The sequence below is a fragment of the Anas acuta genome, chromosome 2 (assembly GCF_963932015.1).
Source record: "Anas acuta chromosome 2, bAnaAcu1.1, whole genome shotgun sequence".
NCBI lineage: Eukaryota > Metazoa > Chordata > Aves > Anseriformes > Anatidae > Anas > Anas acuta.
Genome location: NC_088980.1, coordinates 100,296,911 through 100,321,896, shown reverse-complemented (window position 1 = coordinate 100,321,896; position 24,986 = coordinate 100,296,911). Strand labels below are relative to the sequence as shown.

General features: G+C 34.4%; 1 protein-coding gene across 2 annotated transcripts in view; it reads left to right on the top strand.

The window, feature by feature from the left end:
* DOK6 (docking protein 6) overlaps positions 1-24,986 on the top strand; it is a 252,646-nt gene that overhangs the window by 76,388 nt on the left and 151,272 nt on the right. For both annotated transcript variants that reach the window (XM_068671385.1, XM_068671384.1), the window contains exon 2: positions 21,116-21,223. In XM_068671385.1, coding sequence (XP_068527486.1) covers positions 21,116-21,223 — 108 coding nt within the window. The remainder of the gene's footprint in view (positions 1-21,115; positions 21,224-24,986) is intronic.

The window sequence follows — 24,986 nt, the reverse complement described above, 5'->3', positions numbered from 1 at the left end:
TTTGTATATGCACCAGTTTGCATACATGTGTTGGGGGAAATGACAGCAGCCATGGAGCTGCTATGTAGACTTTGTAGAAGGCTTTTGACTGAAAATTTTGGAACATTTTCCTCAAAGTACATTTAGGAAACCAAGTACATTGTCTGGATACTGAGTCCTTCAGCTGGTGTAGAAGTTACTGAAGTCATTGATATGCAGCAAAAGAGAAGCCACACATTAGTGAGGTTAACTGAATCAATCCTCTGTACTGAGACCTGACAGGGTCTATTATTTTCTTCTTTAATTCTTCTAGGTTACCCTGTATCAAGAGTACTTACAAGGTGAAGTGAATGCCTTCCTGTGAAAGGTTGATATGTAAGAACAAGCAAGTAAAAAGGATAAGTGGTTATGCATTGTAAAACTGAGACAGAATGGGAAAGGTATAGAGATAATGGATTTACAGCCAAATATTTGGGAATCATAGAATGGTTTGGGCTGGAAGGGACCTATCACCTATTTCCAACCCCCCTGCCATGGTCAAGGACACCTCCCGTTAGATCAGGTTGCTCAAAGCCCCATACAACCTGACCTTGAATACTTCTGGGGAAGTTCAAGAATCCACAGCTTCTCAGGGCAACTTGTTCCAGTGCCTCACCACCCTCATGGTAAAGAACTTCTTCCTTATGTCTGATCTAAACCTACCCTTTTTCAGTTAAAACCATTCTTCCTTGTCCTATCACTACACTGCATTGTTTGTCCTTTGACAATGTTATATTATTGCTCATACCTCTTAGGTAAATAATTGCACATTTAGATGTTTCACCACACTGTGTGAATAAAGATTGTTTGGCAGCCTGGTATAAGTGAAGTTCTGAATTCGGAATTTCAAGGAAGAAAGAAGGGAAAGACACTCATTGCTTTCCTAGACAGGGCAAGTAGGAAATGTACTGGACTGAGTGGAAGCAAGCTGGGAATGTTTGCTACTTGAAGTATGGGACTGAGTGCAGTGAGAACAAGAACAATGGTGCTGAGCAAGTTCACAAATCTGAGATGAAATTGGAGGAAATAAAGAGGATGAAGAGGATGGGGTAAGAGGAGTTCTGCAGGAACTTCAGGGATGATGGAGTAAGAGTTCTGAAGATAAGGGTGCAGGAAACAGTATATTCATACCACAGCTCAGATCTCTTCCACAGAGAAGATCAGATTCCTGATATGTTAAGAACAATTTAAAGTTTGACTTCACTTACATTTTGTGTTGAGGTTCTCTCAATGTCACATAAAACACAGATTGCAAATCATTACCTTCCTTCATCGCAAAATATTTTCAGTAATCATACCAGTTCTTCCTCCCTGCTGCTAGCCATTTCTCTTTTAAGGTACCAGGCATCATGTAACAAAGCATCAAGCAAGGCTTTGTGTGATTTGTAACAGAGAAAGGCCATTCATATTGTTCTTTACCCCACTCCTGACTGACAAAACTGTCCTCATCTGCTTATAGACCCATTTTTTAGTGCAGCAACTTCCTCAAGTCACACACGTGTATTAAATCTTCCAACTGTGGGATGGTTGTCTAAGATGAACTCACTGAGGTACCTGTGGCTAAGTGACTCTGGAAGCATTTGGTTCTTGTAAAAAGTTATTTACAATTTCTTTTGTTGTTGTGCATCCCTGAAAAGTACTTGGGGGAAAAAGATCGTGTTTTTTGATGGGTCAATACATGGGTAGGCTGGAATTGTAATGGTGTGAGCTGGAAAGAAGGAAAATAAGGAGGTTTGATTCATCACTCAAGCACTCCGTAAAAGGCAGAGACCCTATGGAAGACAGAGCAAGTGTTCAATGTGTTTTTATTTTTTTTTTCTGCATTTTTTTTTCATTATTATGACTCCTTTTTTTTGTAATCAATTTATCAAAATATAATATCTTTTAAATGCTCTGATAGGAGCATGATGATTAATCAGTTTGGATTATAGGAGGCATAACAATTTGTATTCAAATGAATTTTTGATTAGCTTTAAGATTTCACCTGAGTACTATAATTTCCTTGGCTTTATTAAAAAATATATAAATAAATAAAAATCATTTGAGTTTAGTTCTTGCGGTATTTGTTTTTGTTTGTTTGTTTTATTTTTACTGGCATCTTTAGTGATTACGAATCACTTATTAAATAGGTAACCTTCTTCCAAAGCTTTTCTGTTTGTAAATTGATAATGAAACTTATGCTGTTCTTAATATCAAATTTCTAGTAGTATTGTTTAGTAAATAATGAATGTCATAAGTAGGCAAGGAAATTTTAAATTAAATTCATATTTAAAACCTAATATGTTTTTCATTCTTCTATCCTCGAATGGGTATATGGAGTATTACTGCAGTAAAACATGAAGATGTCACCCCTTATTTAAGTTATCTTTACTGTAATGCAAATAATATACAGAATGAAATTAATGATTAAATCTAGTGGCTATTTTAAAGTAGTCATCCATTCACTGTTTAAGGTCTACAGGAAATAAACTCCATGTTAAGACTGATTTATTTTATTATTTTTTTAGAAATATTTGTACCAGTATTCTAACTGAAGTTAAAATTTGGTCTACTTGAAATTAGCCATGTGTTTGAATTTTTGAAAAAGACTTCCTCTGTCTTACTTTTCTTTCAGCTTTCACTGACAGTAGAGTCATGGTGATGCCTGGTAAATTGGTGTGTTGCTATGGAAATTACTGAGATGCCACCAGTTCTTACTTGTTCTTCATTTCCAGATCCAGTGCAAAGAAATAAGTGAAGGAGAAATCTCTAGGCTGCAGTAGTAGGGAAAAAACATAGTGCCGAACCTTGACTTTAATAATGAATTTTGTTTTGTTTTGTTTTTAAATATAGCTGACATGTCAAGCATCTGTTTGAACTTTGAGAGGTTCAGGGTCTGTGCTTGATTCAAAACTATCCAAGAAAAGACTCATTCAACCTAGAAATTAGGATGCCAAACAGGGATGTCAAATTATGGCCGAGTTTACGTCAATACCTTGTTATCCTACCTTTTCTGTTTATGTGAAAGAGTATAATTGTTTTCCAGTAAGCCTTACGGCCAGTTCTCAGTCATTTCAAGAAATTAGCAAAGTGGAGGAAGGCTGTACCAGCAATTATTTGCTTTGAAGTTTCTAATTGGGTATCCGTCTGCATGCGTGCAGAACAAGGGATTCTGTCAGACATTTATTTTGCTTGGTTTGGAAGGACAGATATTGCAGGGAAGGGGATAGACAACATTGTAAAACGATACAAGATGAAAATGCTCATTTCTGAGACTGTTACGCCGCTTGTTTTGCTGGAAATATCTTTCCTGTGGGTCTGAACAGGATTATTCAGGTTTGAGATGAGTGATTTTTAGGGGTTCTCCACTGTAGTCATGGGAGATACATCTAAGACAAAATGTGTGTCTGAGTCATAACTTTCCTATGAGATATCCTGAATGATAATGATGAAGTATTGGTTGTTCCTGAGGTAGCTGTTTGTTTTTGGTTTGGTTTGGTTTGGTTTTGCAGACAGTCATCCAGGCTTTCAGGCACGAGGCCAGATGTGACTGCCTCCAAGTAGAGTGGGTAGCTGACCTTGTCACAAAGTCATGACGATACTTTCTTTGGCCTCTCTTTCTCTTCCATATTTTAGTCACTATTGCTTGAATATATGCAAGAGGTTCAGAGGTGAAATTCCTGCACAAATTGATCTCATAAACAAGACAACTGAAGTACCAGCTTTCAAATCACTGAGGCATAAGCTGCCATTTCCACTGGCAAAATTCCCTGTGCTCTGGGAAGTCTCTGATCATCTGAGAGTCTTCTCTTGAGAGCTAATGTTAATTATTTCATTCTATATGAAAAATAACTCTTCAGTGAGACAAGATAAAAACTTAGTGCTGGTTCCATTTTAATTTTCAGAAATCAAATTTGTTTGTCTTAGTTCTGTTTAGTCTTGGAAATGTGCTTCGTTGGGGGGCAGCAGAAATAATTATATATGAGCAAGAAAACAGAAGTAAGGTGAGATAAAAAGAAGGGTAGCCAATCTCTTTTTATTTATATATTTACCACTGTCATTTTTTCTTAAAGGAATCTACTACGAGGAGTTGGAAATGAGAAATGTGTTCTGTTTCATTTTAAATTTTTGTCACTTCAGATGTGTCTTACAACCTGTCAATAACTTGGATAACTTGCTATGTTTGTCTTCAGTGGTATTTGCAGTTGTTTAGATGAAAAATGAATGAATCAAATTTATTTATTCATCCTGTGTGTCTTCTTCACACATAAGTTTTTGTCTTATTCATTCAGCTATCATTAATTGAAGGTGACATGCAGGAAATGAGTTTTCTGGAATGCTTGGAAGCACACTCTCTTCTCTTCAAGCAATAATTTGCATCTGTGGAGTCACATCAGTCTTGATGTTGTGACACTGGAGTGCTCCTGCAGTAGTACGAGAATGTCAGAAATACAAAGGTGATACATGTATATTTAAATATCAATGAAATTTTAACTTCTAGTTTGCAAGGTGTTAAGTGCCTTGATGAAATCTAAAGAAAGCAGTTGGTTTGAGCCCCTGGCCTTTCTAGACTAAGTTAGGTGCTTAGAGACGTGGTTTATTGGGTGACAGCGGTAGTACGGTGATGGTTGGACCAGATGATCTTGGAGGTCTTTTCCAACCCTAATTCTATGATTCTGTGATTCATGATGGATGTTTTCATCCAAAGCACTACTACAACAACAACAGGCCTGTAAATGCTGATTTATGCAGTGCTTCTCTTAAAACATGACACAGAAAAGGAGAGAAAAGTGGCTTTGTGGAAATAAGCACCTTAATTTAAAAATCTGTATGGTGCCTATACTATTTCTTCTATAAAATGTAACAAAATCATTGTATTTAGCATGTGCAGGGTGTGAGTTATCGTAGACTGGGAGTAAAAGATTCAAGTTTTGAACTATCCCAGAAGTATTGTGGTATAAGTATCTAGACGATGTGGTCAAAACTTTGAAAACTTGTCAACAGTGAGTGCATTGTATGATGTTAAGTAAAAGCACACATTTTTGTAATAGCAGATAGAACTCTGATCCCAGACATGGAGTTACTTCTCTCCCTTCATACTTTCAAAACAATGGAAACTAACGTTTGAGAGTTTGAAATCTATTTTCTATTCAGCTTTTGTTCAGAGTCTGACATCTGTGTGCATGTTTTGAACTGTGCTATGTTTAGACTGAAGAGATGAGGTCAGAATTATGGAATTCAGAGGCATAGAGCATGATGAATTTAGGAAAAAAAAAAAAAAGCATAACTTTACTCTTTTACTCTAGTAACACTAAACTTTTTACTTTTTTTTTACTTTTTTTTTTTTTTTTTTTTCTTAGAAATAACTAAACCTTAATCTGCAGACACCGTAAACAAATTTTACAGATACACAGTGGGCCACAACCATTGCTAAAAGACCCATATTTTAGTTCATTGACTTCTTAAAATTTCTATTGACAACCCTTTTTGGGAAGACCTTTATTTGGAAAGGAGAAAGTTGAATTTCAGCTATTTTTGCAATCTTAAGTGGGGAAAGGGCTGTCACTGTAAGTTTTCCCAAAAGGTGACATTTTTGCTGCTGACACGAATACAGCAGTAAGAAGGATGAGGGGAGGGGAAATGGAAAGAGAGACAAAGGTTGGCTTGGGAGAAGCAAACTGTATTAATTCTTTCAACATTTGCAGAACTAGAACATGATAGGAAACCTTCCAGCCATTGCCTTTGCTTGACAGCCCTGTCAAAACCTGTCTACAAGTGGCAAAACCTCTCATAGGCCCTGTGGACCAATTCTGCTCAACCTCACTTAAATAGAATTAAAAAAAAAAAAAAAAAAAAAAAAGTGTCTGTAGAAAAATACCTCTCTGTCATTTTTCCTCAGAAACTCTCTTCAGAGAGAAATGTACCTGAATTTGTAAGAACATTTGAAAGAAAATGTAAGCATTTGAAATTACCTTTAGTCATTAATTCACATGTTCACAAGATCATTGAGGTTAGCTAGTCCATCAACCCTGAGTGGGACTATTGACGGTTATTATGTGATTTAAAAATAATCTCAGCCATCATATCAAACTTTTGCTGTTCACAATTTATAAGAATTCTTATAAGAATTCTTTGCAGCAGTAATGAGAGGGATCCTAAAATAGATTTCTTAATTTAAACACTCTTATATGATGCACACCATCTTCATGACAGTTCTAAGAAATTTTAATCACCAGTGGTAATATCTGAAAAAGTGCTGCCTTAAAAATGAAGGATTTCAGTCAGCAAACCTTGCAAGTGCTTTATTATCATTATTATTGTTATTTGAAGAACATACACTTTGTTTACATCTTCTGTGCTAATGAATTTTCCAATTTTAGTATCTATAAATTAATTAAACTTTGATATCTTCTGTGCCTTCATTTTGATAGTGTACATTTCTCACAATAAAGTGTCTGAGTAAAGTTGTATTTACACATTGAGCCATTTATTTGTGGTTGTATATGTAGTACAAACACTCAGTTGCATAAGTGACTTGCATCTCTGGAAAAGTGATGTATTTTTACAAAGAACCGTGACAACTCTGATGACATAGAACTACATGACCTTAAAGGTATTAAGTATATGTTGTATTGTGGTACTGAATTATTGAATTAGCATAAAAGTCCCTGAGGTATTTTATATATATCTATATATTAATTAGGCTTGTCTTCCTTTTCCTGAAAAAAAAAAATATCAAAAACTTATTATTTCCTATACTAAATTAAATGGTTCTTTTGTATTTGTAGATACAGCAGGGGCATAAGGCAACGAAACACTTTTAAACTTGCTTTTAAAGTAATCCCATTTTAAATAAATACTAAGACTCCAAGACTAAGCCCAAAACATGGTCTAATCCAAAATTATTGATGTTTTGTCTGGACAAAAAACAATAATTATCCAAAGGAATTGAAAACATTTGAATTAGTCCAAAGGAAATTCTTTTTATGGGTGCAGGGATTTTATATGCAACCAAGGGTTGTTTGAAGACTTCTTGACTAAGGACAGAAAATTGTAGCCTTCTCATGATATCTGAATGATGAAGAGCACTGAAAGACAAACTCAATATATACAGACTACTTTATGCACATTCTGTTAGAACAATTCTAATGGTTCTTACAAGGAAGACATAGAATAAGAAATTATTAGATTCTGTGCTTCTAGAAAGAGTTTGTCCACAAGATCAGCTACAAGATCTACTATTGATCTATGTAGGTATAGCTTGTAAATGTATTATATTCTTCATTTTTTTTGTTTGTTTTTATTATTTTTTAACTATTTTTGAGTATAATTTTTTATTAGCAATGGGCATAAAAGAAAATTCTGAGAAGAAATTGGGAAAATATTAATGTACACAGACCAGTTCTTGCTAATTTTGACCACCCATCCTAACGGTGGTATTTTGAAGTAAAACTTGACTAATTTTGGTGAAATATACCACTTTTCCTGTTTCTGTCTGTGGTCATGATGATAATACTGCTTTCACTGTTTTAAGATGCAGATAACCAACTGCAAGATCCCCATGTGCAGGAGATGACTGGAGAAGTTGAATATAAATAAGACTCAGAAACTGTGTAGCTAAAAACTATGCTATTACTTCCTTAAAAGACTAAGTATAGAAAAAAAATTAATAACCCCAAGACCTTGTCTTCATTGCCTGTACCTTTAAAATGTCTGTGCCATTGGAAACCACTGCTTTTTATTGATGTTTCTGCAGACTTCAGAAACAAGGACAGGAGCATCTAAAATATCTGGAAAATATTTTAAAAGACTTTGCATCCAAACAAGTATTGTTGTAGAATGTTTTGTTTGGTATGTCTCCTATAAAAATAGAAGATTTCAGCTATGTATGTAGGATGGAAATAAGCAGACTATGTATTATATGGCATTCTAATATATCTCCAGGAATTTACCTTATGAGACGATTACTAAAGCTAATAATATTCCTTAATTGCTGTGCTGCTAATAACAGAAGAATGAAGCCTGTTAACAGCAGAAAAGGAATTTATCACATGCATCAGTAGAAATAGCAGCAATAATAGAGGTAACAGTAGAGAAATGTAGAATTCTGTGAAATGTTCAATGACATATTTCATTGTAAAGATGCTTGATAGATGTTCCATTATGGGTCGGGTCCATTTATGTAATATTTTTATTCATTTATAAAGTCTAAAAGTGTAAATCCATCATAAACCATGACTGAACTCATTTAAGGTGATTATTGAAAGATGTCTAAAGACCAGCAGGCAGACTTAAAAAGGCCTGAGGGAAAACAATAGGAAGCAGTGGCTTATTAATTTGAAAGGTAGAAGAGATGAAGGAGAAATTACATACTATGCTCTGTCTAAAAAGAATAGAGTAGGATCCTTCTAAAGAGAAATAGAACAAAAGGTTCTGTCATCAAAAGGTAAGATGGTTCAGGATCCTCAGCTACTGAGTGTCACAGTGACTGTCTTGCTGTGAATTGATCCTGTGAATTCACTGGTGAATTCTGTATTCAACTACTGTGTCTGCACTTAAACAGTTCTTCCTGCTGATTCATTATAATACATGTTAAAAGTACTAAAGGCAACAGGAAAATATACTAAACCAAGTGATTTGGATTCAAAGGCAAAAATCCATTAATGAAAATGTTAGCTGCAAGAATTAAAATTTCTGCTGGACAAGGCTTATGAATTAAATCCCCCCCAAAAAATAGCTTTCCAAAACTATGAAAAAAAGAAGCACGACTGTGAAATGTCTGATACCATTCTCCTTCTACTCCTCAGGAACGGAATTAGTCTGTTCTGGTAAGCCAGTACAACAAGGACAAGAAAAACTGACAGACTTCAGATATCTTTTTGGATATAAATATGTTGATGTGTAGAAGTTCAAAAAGTGGTGGCCACCTATTGAATGGATTTTTACAACCAAAGAGGCAGGGCTCAGTGACTTGCACATTTTTTCTCATTCATCTATGCCTAATTCTCACCTAACTATTTCAGTTGCTTTGCAAATTGAGTCACCTTAATGGAGATTTTAAAACATATTAAGGTGATATGTGTAGCAATAGCTCCTTTGCAGTGCTGCACTTAGATCTGTCTGTATGCTGGATACCTTTTTTTTTTTTCTTTTTTTTTTTTTTTTTTTCTTGTTAATAAAAAGAGTTGCTTGGGTTGATTTCCAAGATACTGGAAATATGACTGGGAGTTTAGAGACCTACTTATGTTAGAAATACATCAATAAATCTATTGTTGTATGACCAGAAAATATATTAGTTAGCATACAGAGACTGAAATCTACCTACTGCTGTCACTATGTATTATCTGGTGTGCATAAGTATGTAATTCTAAACAACAACTCTGAACCATTGAGGATACCTGGGATTATGAGTGTTCATTTATGTAATTCCACATTGATATTTTTTTCCTTCCTTTGGTTCCCTTGATTTTGAGGTCTTGAACAGCATTTGGGAATTTTCAGAAGTGGAAGCAATGTTAATTTCTCCATAACTTAATTACAAAACAAATAGGTCAAAAAAGTACACTTTCTGTAGACTCTTGATGTATAAAACAGTATCTGTGGTGAGCCAGTCTACTGGTACTATGTATGTAAACTCTCACCTTGAAGAAGGTAAGAATTACTCATACTGCATAATGAAGAGTTGCTCATCACACTTTGCTAATTTCATTAATATAACATTGAAAAAAAAAAAATGCACCCCTAAAAATCTTAGTCCACACTCTGTCAGCCTCTGTGTTCATCAGAATTTGACAACTTTAATTTAGTTCATGATTCATAGTATGTTCTTATTCAGAGTGGCTATTAATAAAGCTAGATAAAAATAATTAATAATTATTTTATTGACCCTATGAGATATTTTCCATACAATCTGCATATTTTATTTTGTAACTATAGTTTTCTACTGGCTTTTTGCATGGAAAGATTGCTTAAAAAGAAAGCTGACTTGTTCTGATTTTGTGAGTTAACTGATTGGCTCTCACATAAAACTGTATCTGTGACAAGTCTCCTACTTTTTAAGTCTCTACCTGAAACTTCACAACCAAAGTATTAGGATTAATCAGTTAATACCACAAAGCCAAATCTTGCTTCTGGTAATACTGCCAATTACTACTAATATAGAAGTAATACTAATGAGCACGCAAGCATATTTTTGTCTCTCTCCCTCCTTCTCTTTTGTATTAGAAAGCTTCAGCTTTGTATTACAGCTTCAGAACTTGTAACCAACACTATCTCAGCAGTCACAGGATGTCAACAACACTTTTTTGCAGTTGCGCATTTAGTACTGCATGTGAGAAAAGAGACTTATTCTAGCTAATATTGAACCAGGATGCTAGATAGTGTATTGTCTATATAGCATATCAGAGGTTGTTCTGTTTAATTTGACCACAAATATTGCAGTATTTTTTCTCTTCTGTTGTCCAATCCTGTCCCTAGATGGTCTCCAGAGCAAAGAAAAATCAAGATGTTTTCTATTTGTATGCAGCTGTTTAGAATATCAAAATGATAGCATCAGCTGAGCAGACTAATCACTTTCTTCTGCCCACTGGGAGTGATTGTAAAAGGATAGCCTTATCTCCTACAGGCTCTAGAAAGCTGGTGATAATCAGTGGAAGCAATGACAGTTTTTGTTTGTTTGATTGATTGTTTGTTTCTTGAGATAATATAATTGATTTGGTTACCACCTTTCCTTTACCAAATAAATTTTCATTTGATCTGTGATGACTTAAGTTTTACTGTATTGGGTTTGAGTTAAAGCATATTGGCATTGATATGGCTTCTGTGGATTTACTTGGATAAACTTTGGGTGAATCTCTAAAACACTTCCAGGGCAGGCATTTTTTGAGATCTATCACAGGTACAGAGCAGGGAATTCAGAGTGGTCTTTCGTCCTTATGAAACCTGGATTTGGAGGGCGTCTGATTTTCCTCTGCATTACTTCCCTTGGGTTGCAACAAAATTTCCAACCCGCATACCAACACCTATCCCCAGAGGATGTACTGGGTGGGGATGTAGCACACCAGCTGCTTTTGAGTTCTTAGGGAAGATCATTCATGCTAGTTTTCTTAGAGTAAATGCTATCTTAAAAATTTGTGCTGTTGCAACAAAAGCTGAACAGATTTGATATTAGTAGTTACATGAGCTAACGGCTATAGCTTTTTATTCCAAATCCTCATTTTTGTGTAAATATTTGTTTTCTCACCCTTTCCTTGCTTAGACAAGTCTCTCCTTCTTTTTTTTTTTTTTTTTTTTTCCTTCCCAGTGCAATACTGATGCATTGCAATAGAAGACTGGTATTTTTTTTTATTATTTTTTAGAGATTTTCAGGAAATACTTTAAAATAAGTAGCAGAAATGGCAGAAAATATACCACTAATACAAATGAGTGAAGTATTTGAAATATTTATTATATACATCTTCCTCTTAAATTTTTATCTAGAGCAAATTAGATTTTTTGTTTGTTTGCTTCAACTTTACAGATTCCAGATAGTTCTGTGAATACTGCAAAAAAAAAAAAAACAACAAAAAAAACAAAAAAACTTCACCAAACTATTCAACAGCAAGCTTCTTTTGAATATCTTTTTTACTACTGCTGCAGAGGATTCTTGCAAATTTGAATCCTTTAACTATTTCCAGTTATTTACAGATATTAGTTAATTTTCCTCCCCTTCAGTTAGGTTAAAAGATGTAATGAAGGTCTTTGGGCTGGCATCTGTTAAATCTGTGATTCTTTGGCAGAAGAGTTTAACCTAAGGGCACAGTAGTGCAGGTGATCAGATATCAATAAATCTTCACTGTTATTAGACATCCTCTTCATCATTGCTGTTTTCAGGGTACTACTTTAGTCTTACAGTAGGCTTCACTTTTCAGAGCACCTTATTTTCTATATAAAATTAATTTCTCCATAAAATCTGGTGAATGCCATAATGCTTAAAGGAGAATCAAAGCATTATGTGTAACTCCATTGGAAAAAAAAATGATAAATTTGATTTTTAGAAAATGATTGATTCATACAACCTCCTACTTTAGAGGTTTATTGAATCATATGTCATGGATAAGTGCAGTTTTCAGAATTTATATGCTGTTCTTCCATACAGTATATCAGAGGGTGTTTGAAGGGCTTTTCTTCTACATTAGCATATTGTTTAATCTTGCTGTATTTAAATATGTTGCATACACTTCCAAGAATTCTTGGAACAGTGACCAAGCACTTAATACCAGCACCTATAGATCACAGTTGTCTTTCACGAGTATTAATGTGGCTGGTTTTTGCAGGATTTAATAGACACATGCTGAAACTTCAAAACACCTCCAAAAGTAAAATGCTTTAACTTTCCTGTTCTACTCTTAGGATCAATTGCTGTTAGAAATTATGCACGTATATAAATATTCAGTGGTATCTATATCCAACAGTTTTAATCTTTGTGAACAGTGCTTTGGACTTAGTGCTGTGATCAGCTTTATTAAATCTCATGCTAAGCACACTATTTTCACTTATTTTATAAGTCAAAACAATATACATCTTGAAGATTGTGATAGCTTTGCTGAGAGAGGTTTCTATGCTGCAATGTCAAGAGAAGTGCAGGTAGATGTGACAGAATGCTATCTGATGATGATGTCAATCTAAAGAATAATTTTTGACTCTGAATTTGAGCTTACAACCCTCTGAATTGAAGCTGTAAAAATTACTTGAATTTTTTGTCCTTAAGTATAGAACAAGTGTTTGAACTGTTTGTTCAGAAGCTCTGCTTCATTTTAAGGTATTCTGTTTCATGGTTTTGATTTTGTAACACTTGTTTTCACAAATCCCTACCTTCCTAAAATACAATGCTGAGGATCTGAGTAGATTTATATCTCCTTTCAATGTGTGTTATTTCAGGTTGTGTGTAAAGGTCTGATTTTTTTGTATTATAAAGACTCCAGCTTTATCTGTTTCTCAATGTTAAATTCCCTTGCAGATGTGGGAAGTGCCTTTATTTTTATTATTATTATTATTATTTGGGGGAGGGAGGGAACAAAGTTATGAGTTTCTACTAAATATGTGTAAAAGTTATTGTGTTTCAGCTTTAATAAACTTACACATGGAAGAGTTAAAAATTAAGAACCTTTACTCCAGTGATATTTCCATTACTTCAATATATAGCTATATTATATATAAATTATATATATATTATATATTATATAAAAAAAACTAAAGAGAGAAGTTGTAACTTCTCCTCTGTAAATACTACTTTTCATTGCAGAATATCAAACCATTATTTTCAGTCTGTCATATTCAAGTGGACTATGTGTGTTTTTAACTAATTAAAGTAAAACAGTATAAAAACCAGTGAAAAAATGTTTCCATCAAAAAGCAACAATAGTGTCTGGTGACTGAAATAAACTAATGGCTCAAGCTTGGTTCAGTTTGAGAAATTGCTCAAATTCTGTATTAGAGAGTAATCAAACTGCAGTTTTCTCTCTAAGTTTTTTGTATGGATTTGGGTGCAAACTCTGGCCACACAATTGCTCATAGATAATTGCTGCATGTTCTGTTTAAGCTCAATGAAATGCCTCATATTTCTTGGCTATAACCATTTCTTTAAAATATTCTAAGTTCTAGGGTTTTCGGCTGTATGCCTGCTAAAACTGTTGCAAACAGTTTGTTTTGTATCTACTTTATGAGGCCAAACATGAAGAGAGCAGTATTAGTTTTTCTTGAAAAGAGACACTAACGTTAGTCTTGCTGAAACTGAGTTGGAAATGCAGAAAGCCAAAAATGGCTACTGGAACTGATTTTATTAAAATAATTGATTCAAATAAAAAGTGATATATTCTGTGCAGGTACAAACTACCATGAAATCTGAGTGCACTCTTTGTTGTCCTTCTATCCTTGAACTGCCCTGCTGGTGCTTTGAAGCAAAATAATGATGCCGAGTTTCCAAGTTTTTAAGCTGTAGGTACCTATTCATAAAAAAAAAAAAAAAAAAGGAAATCACTATTCAGAAGAATAAAACTTGCAAGTCTTTCTTTCCAGATTTGTATCCCCCTCTTGGTTCCCCCACAAGGAGAAAAAATTATATATAAAAAAAATAATAAAATACTTAAATACTTCAGCTCCCACAGCTAAACTGATTGTGCACACAGTACTTTAGTTACTATATGAATATTTCAAAAATTTCTATGGTGTGCTTTGATTTCACAGAACTCTCTAATAGTAAAATGAATCTTATGGATTACATATATAGCCTGTGACTATAAAACCACAAATTATAGTATATTATAAACATGTATATGAATCTATAATGGTATGTTATAGAGAATTGACATATATATACTTCAACTGGGTGAATTGTCCATAATCATCTCTAACCATCATAATTCTCACTGACTGCAATCAAGCCCACCAGGATTGATCTAATCTGAGTTTGTGGCAGATGTTTCTATACTTCTTCTATTCCTGTTTTTAAATGCCATTAAGTTTGCAATCTGGAAAATACAAATAATAAAAATATGCTATTAAAATATTTAGGATTTGAACTGTGATACCAAAATGATCCAAGACCTAATAGTCTTCTATAACCTTGTAGAATGTCACACTACAAGGTTTCTAAACTGCAGGCTTATCTTTGCTTCCTAATTAGGATGATACACTGAAGCTCAAGAGCAAGAAAAAGGATATAAAAAATGATGAATCTTTCTGTATTTGACAGCCTTCAACAACACATCTTCAGAAAGTATTTACTTATTACAGGCATTACTAGTGATCATTTTAGGATATATCTGTGATTTTTGACTCTTGGCTTTACGGTTTAAGCAGTTTTGCTCCTATTGTGAATGTTTTGTGATAGACACTTTCGCAATGTTTGAAGAAAATACATTGAAATAGACGAGAGAGTGGAAAGTTAAAATCAATATAGAAAAAAAAAAATAAATGTTCCCAAGGGTTTTTGTATCTTGTGGTAAAAAACAAACAGCCCCATATCCCAGAACTACTGACAGAAGCAAGTAATCTCACACATTTGATCAGGGCTGTAGGTTATTTTTGCCTTACTTCCTGCTTGAGCAGAAATTGGTGGGTGTCAGATGGCCATGGGGAAACCCTGCTTGTCTGTGGGGAAATGGGCAACTTCTTAGCATGGGGTTATGGGGCAGTACCCTTGATTCCTACTGCTCTGTGCCCATGTGGAAGCTCAGTGCTGTGCCTGGATATTTCTCCTTGTTGGCTTTGTCATCCAGATTGAAGTTTGTCATTCGTAAGGTACCTGCTCAGTGCTGTGGTAACTGTAATTCAGAAAAGTAGGCAGTAAGATATGTGCTGGTCAAGACAGGAGAAACAATGTTTCTGGGGCACCTTCATTTCAAATGTGCCCAGAAACCAAAGGGCAGATGTGATGGCATGTGTTGTTACAAGAGTACTTGCTTCTATCTTGTTAATGCAAAGTATTGGTAACTCAGGTAGATGAACTCTGATGTTGACTTTTTGTTTTAAACCGCTGACTTTATTCATCAATAGTTCAAATCTTATAACTTGCTCTTTAGCTGAGGAATGCATAATTTTTGCCTTCTAATTTTCCTCTTGGGCCTTTTCACATACAATAACTTCTTCAGTGCCTTTTAAAGTTTATTTAAATGTGCAACATGTAGTTCTGCTGAAGCAGTGAAATGTCACCTCTCATCTCTTCTCCCTTTGCCAAAGTATACACGGGAGAATCAAAACAACAACATCAACAAGTGGTGGTGTCAAAACAATGGTTAAATATGATGTTATTGTGACAACTGTTTTTACTTTCATTACAATGGATGCAACATTTTTTTTTTTTTTTAATTTGAGCGTCAAGGTACTTTTTTTGTTGGTGGTGGTCTTTGTTTTTTAACCTCATGACATATTGTATTTCTCTTACATACCCCATAAAAACTTTATCCACTTTTAATGTAGAAAACTAACAAAGTCAATTTGAACTTTTAATGTTTTAGGGCTTTAACTGCAGATGTGTCATCTAATGTAAGTAAGGAAGGATAAGTCAGCCAGCCTATTTTGTAAATAATGAGATGTAAACACAAGACTGAATATTAGTACAGGTATCTTCCTGGGAAAATCATTGGGGTTTCTCTAACAAAGAGCTCCATTAATGATTCTTTGATCCTGTCCTGGTCAGTGATGGTTTCTGTCGGTAGCTAGGAGCTGGCTCCCTGCTGCTTCTCTCAAGAGACAAATGTTTCTACAGCTGTCATGTTTCTACTGACAGAAACATGTCAGAAACATGACAGAAAAACAGGTAGTTTTCCAATATAGTAGAGGAAATTATTGCCATTTTTACTGTTGGATAGGGGGATGGAGATTTCAGAGGAATGTATCCCTTTAAGAAATCTTAAGCGATCTGATTACAGATCTATACTTTTTTTTTTTTTTTTTTTTTTTTTGGTGGGCGGGGATGATAACTTAAACGTTAAAATGAATGAAAAACAAATTATTATTACACGTATTATTTGAGTGTTAGGTGGAATTTCTGGAATAATATGTAGAGACTTGTCAATAAAAATCCCTTCTCTAAATATCAGTGATGACTGGCAAAGCTCAATTAGTTACAGCTGTGGATAAAGACAGGCATTACATCTTTGTAAATGAGTATTAAAAGTCTTTAGAAGTCTCTGGAAAATAGAAACTCCTATGTAAGATTCCCACAGCAAGCTAATTCTTTTAAGTTATTTTAGGAAAAGGAAAAAAAATCCTTTTTTCTAAAAAACTAGTTTAGTCAATGTGTAATGTGTAAATCAATGTGTAAATGCTTTAATGTGTCTTTTAATAGATTTATTATGAATATCCACAACAATAATAAAACAGAACTGTGTGGTACAGATGTGAATAGTTATCTATTCAGAGGACAGACTTTTGCATATATTAGTCAATACTATTAAAAAAAAAAAAAACATCACTGGAAGAGTAAGGTGAATTAAGCAGAAGAAAAGGCAAGGAGAGGTTAAGGAGAGATTTTCATCATAAATTGGTCTATAGCAGTGTTTTAAGTAAAATATAAAAAGGAGATATCTAAAGATTAAATGAAGTAGTAATGGAAGTTGAATTTTTGACTACAGAGATTTCAGGAACCATTCTGGGGAGATAAAGTTATTTTGTTCCAGGTCTGGACTCCTTTTTCTTTGCTGCAGGACAAGGCTATGCAGAGTCCATCTTCAGCAAGAGAGGCTGTTCGCCCTCTGCATCATCATGAAAATTGTCTTTATGTGCTATAGCAAGTGGCTGCTGAACCAGCTCTCACCTGACCACAAGTGTGCTGAATTACTGCCATTGCTTACTGATGTGGAAGTACAGATAATGGGGTTGAGAGGAGTGTTTTTACTGCCCAATGGGCATCTTGCAAAACAGAGAGGAAATAATATTTCTGTTTGAAGAGACTCTGCTCTGACCTGGACTCAGCAGGTAGTTTTGTTACAGTCCTCCTCAGGACTTGTACTGAACTAGTTTGGATCCTTCTAAATGATACTATAATAAAAAGGAAACCCCAGTACAGCACATATTTAATGTTATCTTTCTGAATTTCTCTGGAGAAAAAAAAAAGAAAAAAGAAAGAAAAAAAAAAAGAAAGTATGTCATTAAACTGTTGTTTGCCCTTCACAGAAAATTATTAAATTACTTCTGTTGTTCTGGGTGCTTATCCAAGAATGCTGTAAAACTGATTGAATGATCAAATATTTGGCATTTCTTCAACTATGCATGTGTCAGAAACAGCTACTTAAATCTCAAAGGAAGTACTAAATATTATAGAGACAAAACCTGCAAGTGGTTATCATTCTCTCTGTTGTTAAAGGGCTGATGCTGAATTCCTTCACAATGACTACCCCAATTATCTGAGGACTTCAGAAGTCTTTCAGAAGTTTTGATTACAGCCAATGGCATCTTAAACTAGGCCAGGGATAAAAGAGCATCTCATAGTTCGTGAATAATTGAGTAGGTTTCTGTATAACAATGAGGTGCCTTATGAAAGGCAAATGTTTGTTTGCTGTGTGCTCGCATCTGCACCTATTTATTCATATTTATAGGTAAATTCATATGCTAATGCATTTTCAAGCACTATGGTACAAACTGTCTGTTGTGATTGGATAAAATGCTGCTGAAATCCACTGGAAATGTGTAAGTCTTTTTACCAGTTTTAAAAGTGATTGTAGGTTAAAAAAAAATCAAATGCAAGAATGTGTCTTGGTGTACATACACCAGCGCTGAGTGAGCCGTTGCTTTCTTCAGATCTTTCATTTCCTTAGAGGTCTGGAAAAAACAGCTGTCAATAAACCAAAACAGTAGCAATCTAAAGGTAAAATGTGAGTTCCTTCCTCTTGCAGTTCAAAGTGTTCTGCTGTAAAAGCAAAAGTCATTCATTCCCACAGCCCATATATATGCCAAAGCCTTTGTGTTTAACACAGCTCTGGGATTAGGCCTAATGAGGAGCATCCCTTAAGATAACTGACATTTGGCCCTCATCAATGGATACTGTGAAGACACCTCTAATAAAGGGCCGGGGTGTGTGTGTGGGGGGGGGGGGTTAGGGGGGTGGCAGTCAAAGCCTCCTTCTTGAATTCTGTCAGTTAGCTATCAGACCCTCAGAACCCCTTCCACACTCAACCAGGTTGATATCCAGTGAAAAAAAAAGACTGAAGTTGCCAATCAGGATACCCTGCTCATTTGTCACTGAATGAATTGCTTTGGAGTATGCATTAGATGACCTTTTATCTGGAAGATACTCTCATCCTCCTGGGGAGAAATTTGACTCTGTCACTTAGCTTGTCTAGCTTTCTATTTATTAGGCATGCTTCTGAGGTACTGGATCTAACTGATATTTTAAATTAAAATAAAATATAACCATGGTGTAGAAAATGAACAAATGAACAAATAATAATAATTTAAAGAATGAACAAATAATAATAAATTAAAAAATAATAAAACAACTCAGTCAATTGATGTAAAATTTCTGTTACCTTATCACCATCTACCCAAAATTCAGGTCATCTGTAAAATGAGGGTTCTGTGGCTGTTCTAAAACCTGCTGTCACTGATGATGGCTTGTGGCTTGATCTGTTTTTCTAAAGAGATATCTGTGAGGGCAGCAAACTATTAAGGGCAGATAATGGAAATCAATAGAAGATTTGAAATGAAGGCAATGATTTTTACCTTGATGAAGAACTTAGGAAAATACTATCCTCAGAGGAAAAGGGATGAACTGAAAATACACATAGCCTAAAAAAGGAACAGTTCCCAGAAGAGCTGGGAGTATTATTAAAAGAAACACTTATATTAAATGAATAAATATTTCCTCTTAGGACAGTTGGCACTATTGCTTCTACTGAGTCAAAGGGAGTCCCTTCAAAAAGAAGTGAATCTTCTGCATCTCCTGCAAATGTGGAGATTTTCGCACCATAACACTGTGAAGAATTAATATGGGTTAAGAAGAAAAAAACTGTGGGAGCAATGTTGTAGTTTTGGTAAAATAAGTTGCAGTGTTGCCAAGAGGTTATTTGAAGAAAGCACTACCTAATAAATATGGTTTATAATGTCCCACAGTGCAAAGCTATTTTTTCAGGAGATAATGATATTGTCTTTTTTCCCCCAGGTTAGGTGAAGTATTTTCTGAGGTAGAAAGTACAGCTCTACAGTAGTTGCCACTTTACAACCTTAGAAGAAAAAAAAAAAAAAAAAGAAAAAAACAAAAAACAAAAAACTTGTATACTTTTAAAGTATAATTACAGAGGTTTTCATTAAATGTCTTAATATTTAAATGAAGATAAAAGTACTTATAGTCCAATTAGTAGGTTTTTAAAAGAAAACACTTGTTTTGCCTGATAACATTCATTTGAAATAATGACAACAGGATAGTGTCAGTATTCTTCTATCAAAATGTAGTTGAATAAGCTTAATTATTTTAGTGACACTGTATTTGCTGCTTTTATTCAGTTTAGAGAATACCACACTATGAGAAAACTCAGTTTAGATCTCCTTGCCCCTATTTCATTATTTTTTTAATTTTTTTCTCTAATGTTAGATTTGCTTGATCTGATCCAAACTAAATAGTACTGCAGTTCTTTTGTTGTGTCGTTAAATTCTGTAGAATTTCTGAAGAAATAAGACTCTTCTGTATATATGGGTGGGAGAACCATTAGCTAACATTTTTTTTGTGTGTTATTCTAAATGTACTAGTAAAATAATAACATAAAATTCCATATGATATTTTTCACAGAGCTGTACAAGTAATGAAAAGGAAAATGAACTAAACTACTCCCATAGATCTTAAAACCATATATAATTCCTTACTTATGCAAATAGACCAGAAGATTAGCCTCAACCAGCTTCTCTTTGAACTGCAAATGTTTTCTTATTTGATTGATTTTAAACTTCTGGTTATGGCAATATCATCAGACCTTTGGTAAATAGTCTTAAACATGCATTCTAGGTAAAATTTTGTGTGGTTTTCATTGAAATGTTTTGTTTTGTGCTTCTTGGATGTTTTTCTTATATACTACATTCCCAAAATGTAATAATTTGCATAGTTTTTCCTTAGAAAGTTTGTCATTGAATTAAGTGAGAGAAATAGACGCCCAGCAATGGTCACTTATTTTACCTGGAGTTTCTTCTTCTGTGTGTACAAGATATAGTAGCTGCTGATTACTGTGTTATGTTAAAAGCTGCAATAAATGTTTCTCAATGGCACTGATACTCTTGTAGAAATAGAATATAAATGTGAAAGCTAGAAATGCATAGAGTGATATCTGAAAGCACTTTCCCTAATGACAGCCTTTTAATTCTTTTAATGTTCAAAGTTCGTGGATTTACTTGCATCTTAGCAATTGTCAAATTTGGCATGTGTGAGAAACTGAAGCAACAAAGTCTATAAAAAACTGACAATTGATATCTATAAATCGAGGAACTGGAATCACTAGTGTAGAAATAATTGATATTTCAGGGTTTTCTAGCCATTTAAAATAAAATATAGTGGCTTTAAAATTTCATACTAAGTGAATTACATAACTGAATGCATTTGTGATAATTCTACCTCTAAAGAAAAGCTAATATAATCCATTGATATTGTTTCCAGATTTTCAGACGATGTTGGCTGGTTTTCAAGAAGGCTTCCAGTAAAGGGCCCAGGAGGCTAGAAAAGTTTCCAGATGAGAAGGCAGCATATTTCAGGAACTTCCACAAGGTAAATCATGCCTTTCTAGTGAACTGAAGCACTGGCTGTCTACCACTCTTCCATGGGAAGAGTGTATTTTTGATATGTCTAGTTTGCAACTAATACACTGGGAATCAGGTTGAAAACCTAACCCTGACACTAAAAATACAGTAAACTTTCTCTATATCTCAGCAATACAGGTCAAATATTACAGTTATTTTTTCTTGATGAGCACAAAAGCACCAATGTGTGTGAAGTGACAAATTCATGGTTCTTTTTCATTAAATATTAGTATTTTGTAAATGTGTTAAATTGGCTGCTTAATCAAATTTTAACCATTAAGTATTGACTGAGTTCTGAAGATGATGAATGCCTCAGTAGTAACGGCAACACTCACAGAATAAGTATTTTTTTCCCCAGAACTCTTCAAAACTCGCAAGTTTTGTGCACAGCAAGGATTTTTAAGGGTAAGAGTATAGGATTTACTAAATGAGATTCTCCCTGCTTTGTTTGTCATGTCTGTGTTGGAAAACAGGATCTCTGAATCTCATCCTCAGGCTCGATGTCTTTTTAAAATAGTTTTTTATTATTATTATTATTTCATAACAACTATTTGAGACCTTTCTCCTCAATTACTGCCATTCTGCTAAATGGAGAAGTGATGGAGATGTACATGAGTTATGAATACTAATTTTTGCTATTTGAGTGTTACTATTGAGGGAACAGTGCAGGTCATTATGAAAGTAAATATAAATATCCCAATTCTCTCTCTCTCTCTCTCTCTTTTTTTTTTTTTTCCTAGAAAAAAAAATTCTATGTATAACAAATATAACAAAGCAATTCTCTCTCTCTCTCTCTCTCTTTTTTTTTTTTCCTAGAAAAAAAAAAATCTAGGAAAAAAAAAAAAAACAAAGAGAGAGAGAGAATTGCTTTGTTATATTTTTCTTATTTTTCTTATTTTTCTTATTGCTTTGTTATATTTTTAAATAGTTCAATAATGTTTATTGTTATCCAGTGAAAAATGTTAGCCTGTGTTTTGATACTCCATTTCTTTATCTTTTTTTTTTTTTTTTTTTTTTTTTACAAAATATATTGAAAACAGGGTATCTGGTATGCAGAGCTGAAGAAGGGTAACTCTGACGTCTAACAATGAAAAAAAATATTTTATATTGAAGAAATGAAAGACGTTTGTTTGTTGTTGTTGTTTGTTGTTGTTTTTCTTAAGGAAGATTAATATATAGGTTGCAAACCTGACTTCTTATGAAGAGAAAACATGCTCAAAAGGATGAAAGACTCATTATCCCCTAATGTGAATATTAGAATTATTTACATCAACACAGAGATTTATTGCCATCTAATCTCTTTGTAACTAGTAGAAGAAAGAGGTGGTACAGAAGTGGCCCAAAACTTACTGGGGTTCTCTAACAAATTGTGTCCTTCAGATCACTCTAAGTTACTCTGGCAGAAGGTCTATGGCCTCATGAGGTTGAATTGTGCATGTTTTCTGTCTTTCTCATGCAAAGGGTTACAAGAAGAAATTTTACATTTCAAGTGGAAACAAGGGAAAAATTGATACCTTTTATATATCAGTATTCAAATAAGTATCCAGGAACACACTTCCCTAGTAATTAAATCATCAAGGTCTTAAGCATCTCCACTTTTTCGCAGGTATTTGAACTTGAAATGCAACTTAAGTCAAATTTGTGTTTTAAACACAAAGGTACTTCACCTAGATAGCTACATATGTCCTACACTCATAGACCTGTGACAGACCTGTGTACTGACTGGGCAATGCAAATTACACAAGGCACTGTAGGAAAATAAATAAATAATTTTAAAAAATTGGCCTAGTAGTACAAAGCTAGGATCTAAAATCTTCTGTTTTACATATCCTAAATAAATATTTATTAATGTGGAGATAAGCTGACCTCTATAGAAAATTGACATTTTTTTTTTGTTCTTTGTTTGTTTACTTGTTTTCTTGCATCCAGGCATTATCTGGATATATTTGTTATTTTGTAAATTCTCTAATGCATTGCTTTGTTTCTCCTATTGATTTTTCAGTTGTTGTAAATACCAGTAATAGCATTAGTCCTTAAAGACAAGTGCCTTCTGACAGTAACAGTGAATTAGTTTAAACGGGACCTCATCTGTTCATTCCAGTTTCTGGCATCTAATTATAACTTATCATTACTGTAAATTTAAATCATTACACTCTTGCTCAGGTAAGTAGGCCTAGCTGTATTGTTTTCCCTTGAACATTCATTGTAGAAGTTGTGTAAAACAGCTGTGTTTACTCCCATTATTCCAAAGAGGACATAAAGTGGCAATAGTTCCATATCCATCCCAGGGGTAGTAATGTTCTTGGGAGCTGTTCGTACAGTATGAGAAAAGGATGAAAAAAGACACCACAATTTTACAAACTTAAAAGAGGGAAGAAATAGCAAGATTTCTCTCTCTCTCTCTCTCTCTCCCTCTTTCTCTCTCTCTTTTTTTTTTTTTTTTAGCAGAAAGTAGAAGTATGTGAAATGTGAAATTCTTCTTTTAGGCTTTGGAAGCATGCTGATCAGAGAGTACCTGTTAAGGTACTGTTAAGGGTTTAGCCTGTTAGGGTTAACCCTTAGGAGAGGGTTGCAGGAGGCTTAAAGGAAGTCAGCATGGCTAAGTAACATTGTGAAAAAGTTATTAGAGATAAGAAAACAAACTAAAAAATCTAAAGTGTATCCAAACAGTCTAGAAAGCATAATAAAGTTGGCCAATTAATTATTGGAACAGAATTAGAAAGATCAAAGTAGATTTAGAAAGAACAAAGTAGAGCTTGAAGAACAAATAGTAGCGAGAGTCAAAACTGGTTACAAGTACAGGTTTGGGTACATCAGGAGAATAGGTTTGAAAAAAAAAAAAAAAGTTGTACATCCAAATGATAAACTTGATCATAAGCACTCAACCCCAGGTAGGCAGTGTGGTCACTAATAAAGTATGGAGAACAAGAGGCCAAAGGGAACTTAAGAACAATGTAGCTGAATTACTAAGGGTAGTCTGTTATGGGAATTGATGTGGACTCTTCCATTTCTTGCAAAATCTCCAGTTAATGCACACGTTTTCTCACTAATGAGGTAAATAATGTTCATGTAAAATGAAGGTTCTAGGAGCTGGGTCTGTCTCTGACAATATATTGCTATCTTGGAGCACAGGCAATAAAAGCCTAAAGTATAAGAGGTCTGGCTTACACTTCAGGACTTACTGATTTATTTCCCCCAGTATGAAACCCTTCAGTATTTCAGCCCCCCAGTATTTTCCCAGTATGTTCCCTTCCAGTCCTGAAGAGAACAGAAATGGAAATGCTCTCTTCACGAGGAGGCATGGGGCAAGAGGCAATGGGTAGAGCTTGCTTCAGGGGAAATTCTCTAGATATAAGGGGAAAAAAGAAATTCACCATAGGAACAATTAAACATCAGAGCAGGCTGGGCAGAGAAGTTAGTATCTATGTGCTGGAAAAATTGAAGAACTATCTTTTTAGGGTCCTGTGTAACCTTATCTAAGGCCCTTCTTTCAAGGTTGGACCAGATGTTAGCCAAGGGTCCCTTCCAGCTTAGACTTCTCTGTGAACTGTGGAGTATGTGCCATTAAAGTGTCTACAAGCTCTTGATATATCCCTGGGCTGCTTGCATTGTGTCAAACTGGTCCTGTCCTCTCCTGAGTATATTTCAGTTATTTCTAGTGATGGAAAAAAATATACTTAATCTTCCTAGTGTCTTTTAAAACAGTCTCAAGAGACCTTTTCTTTGAACTG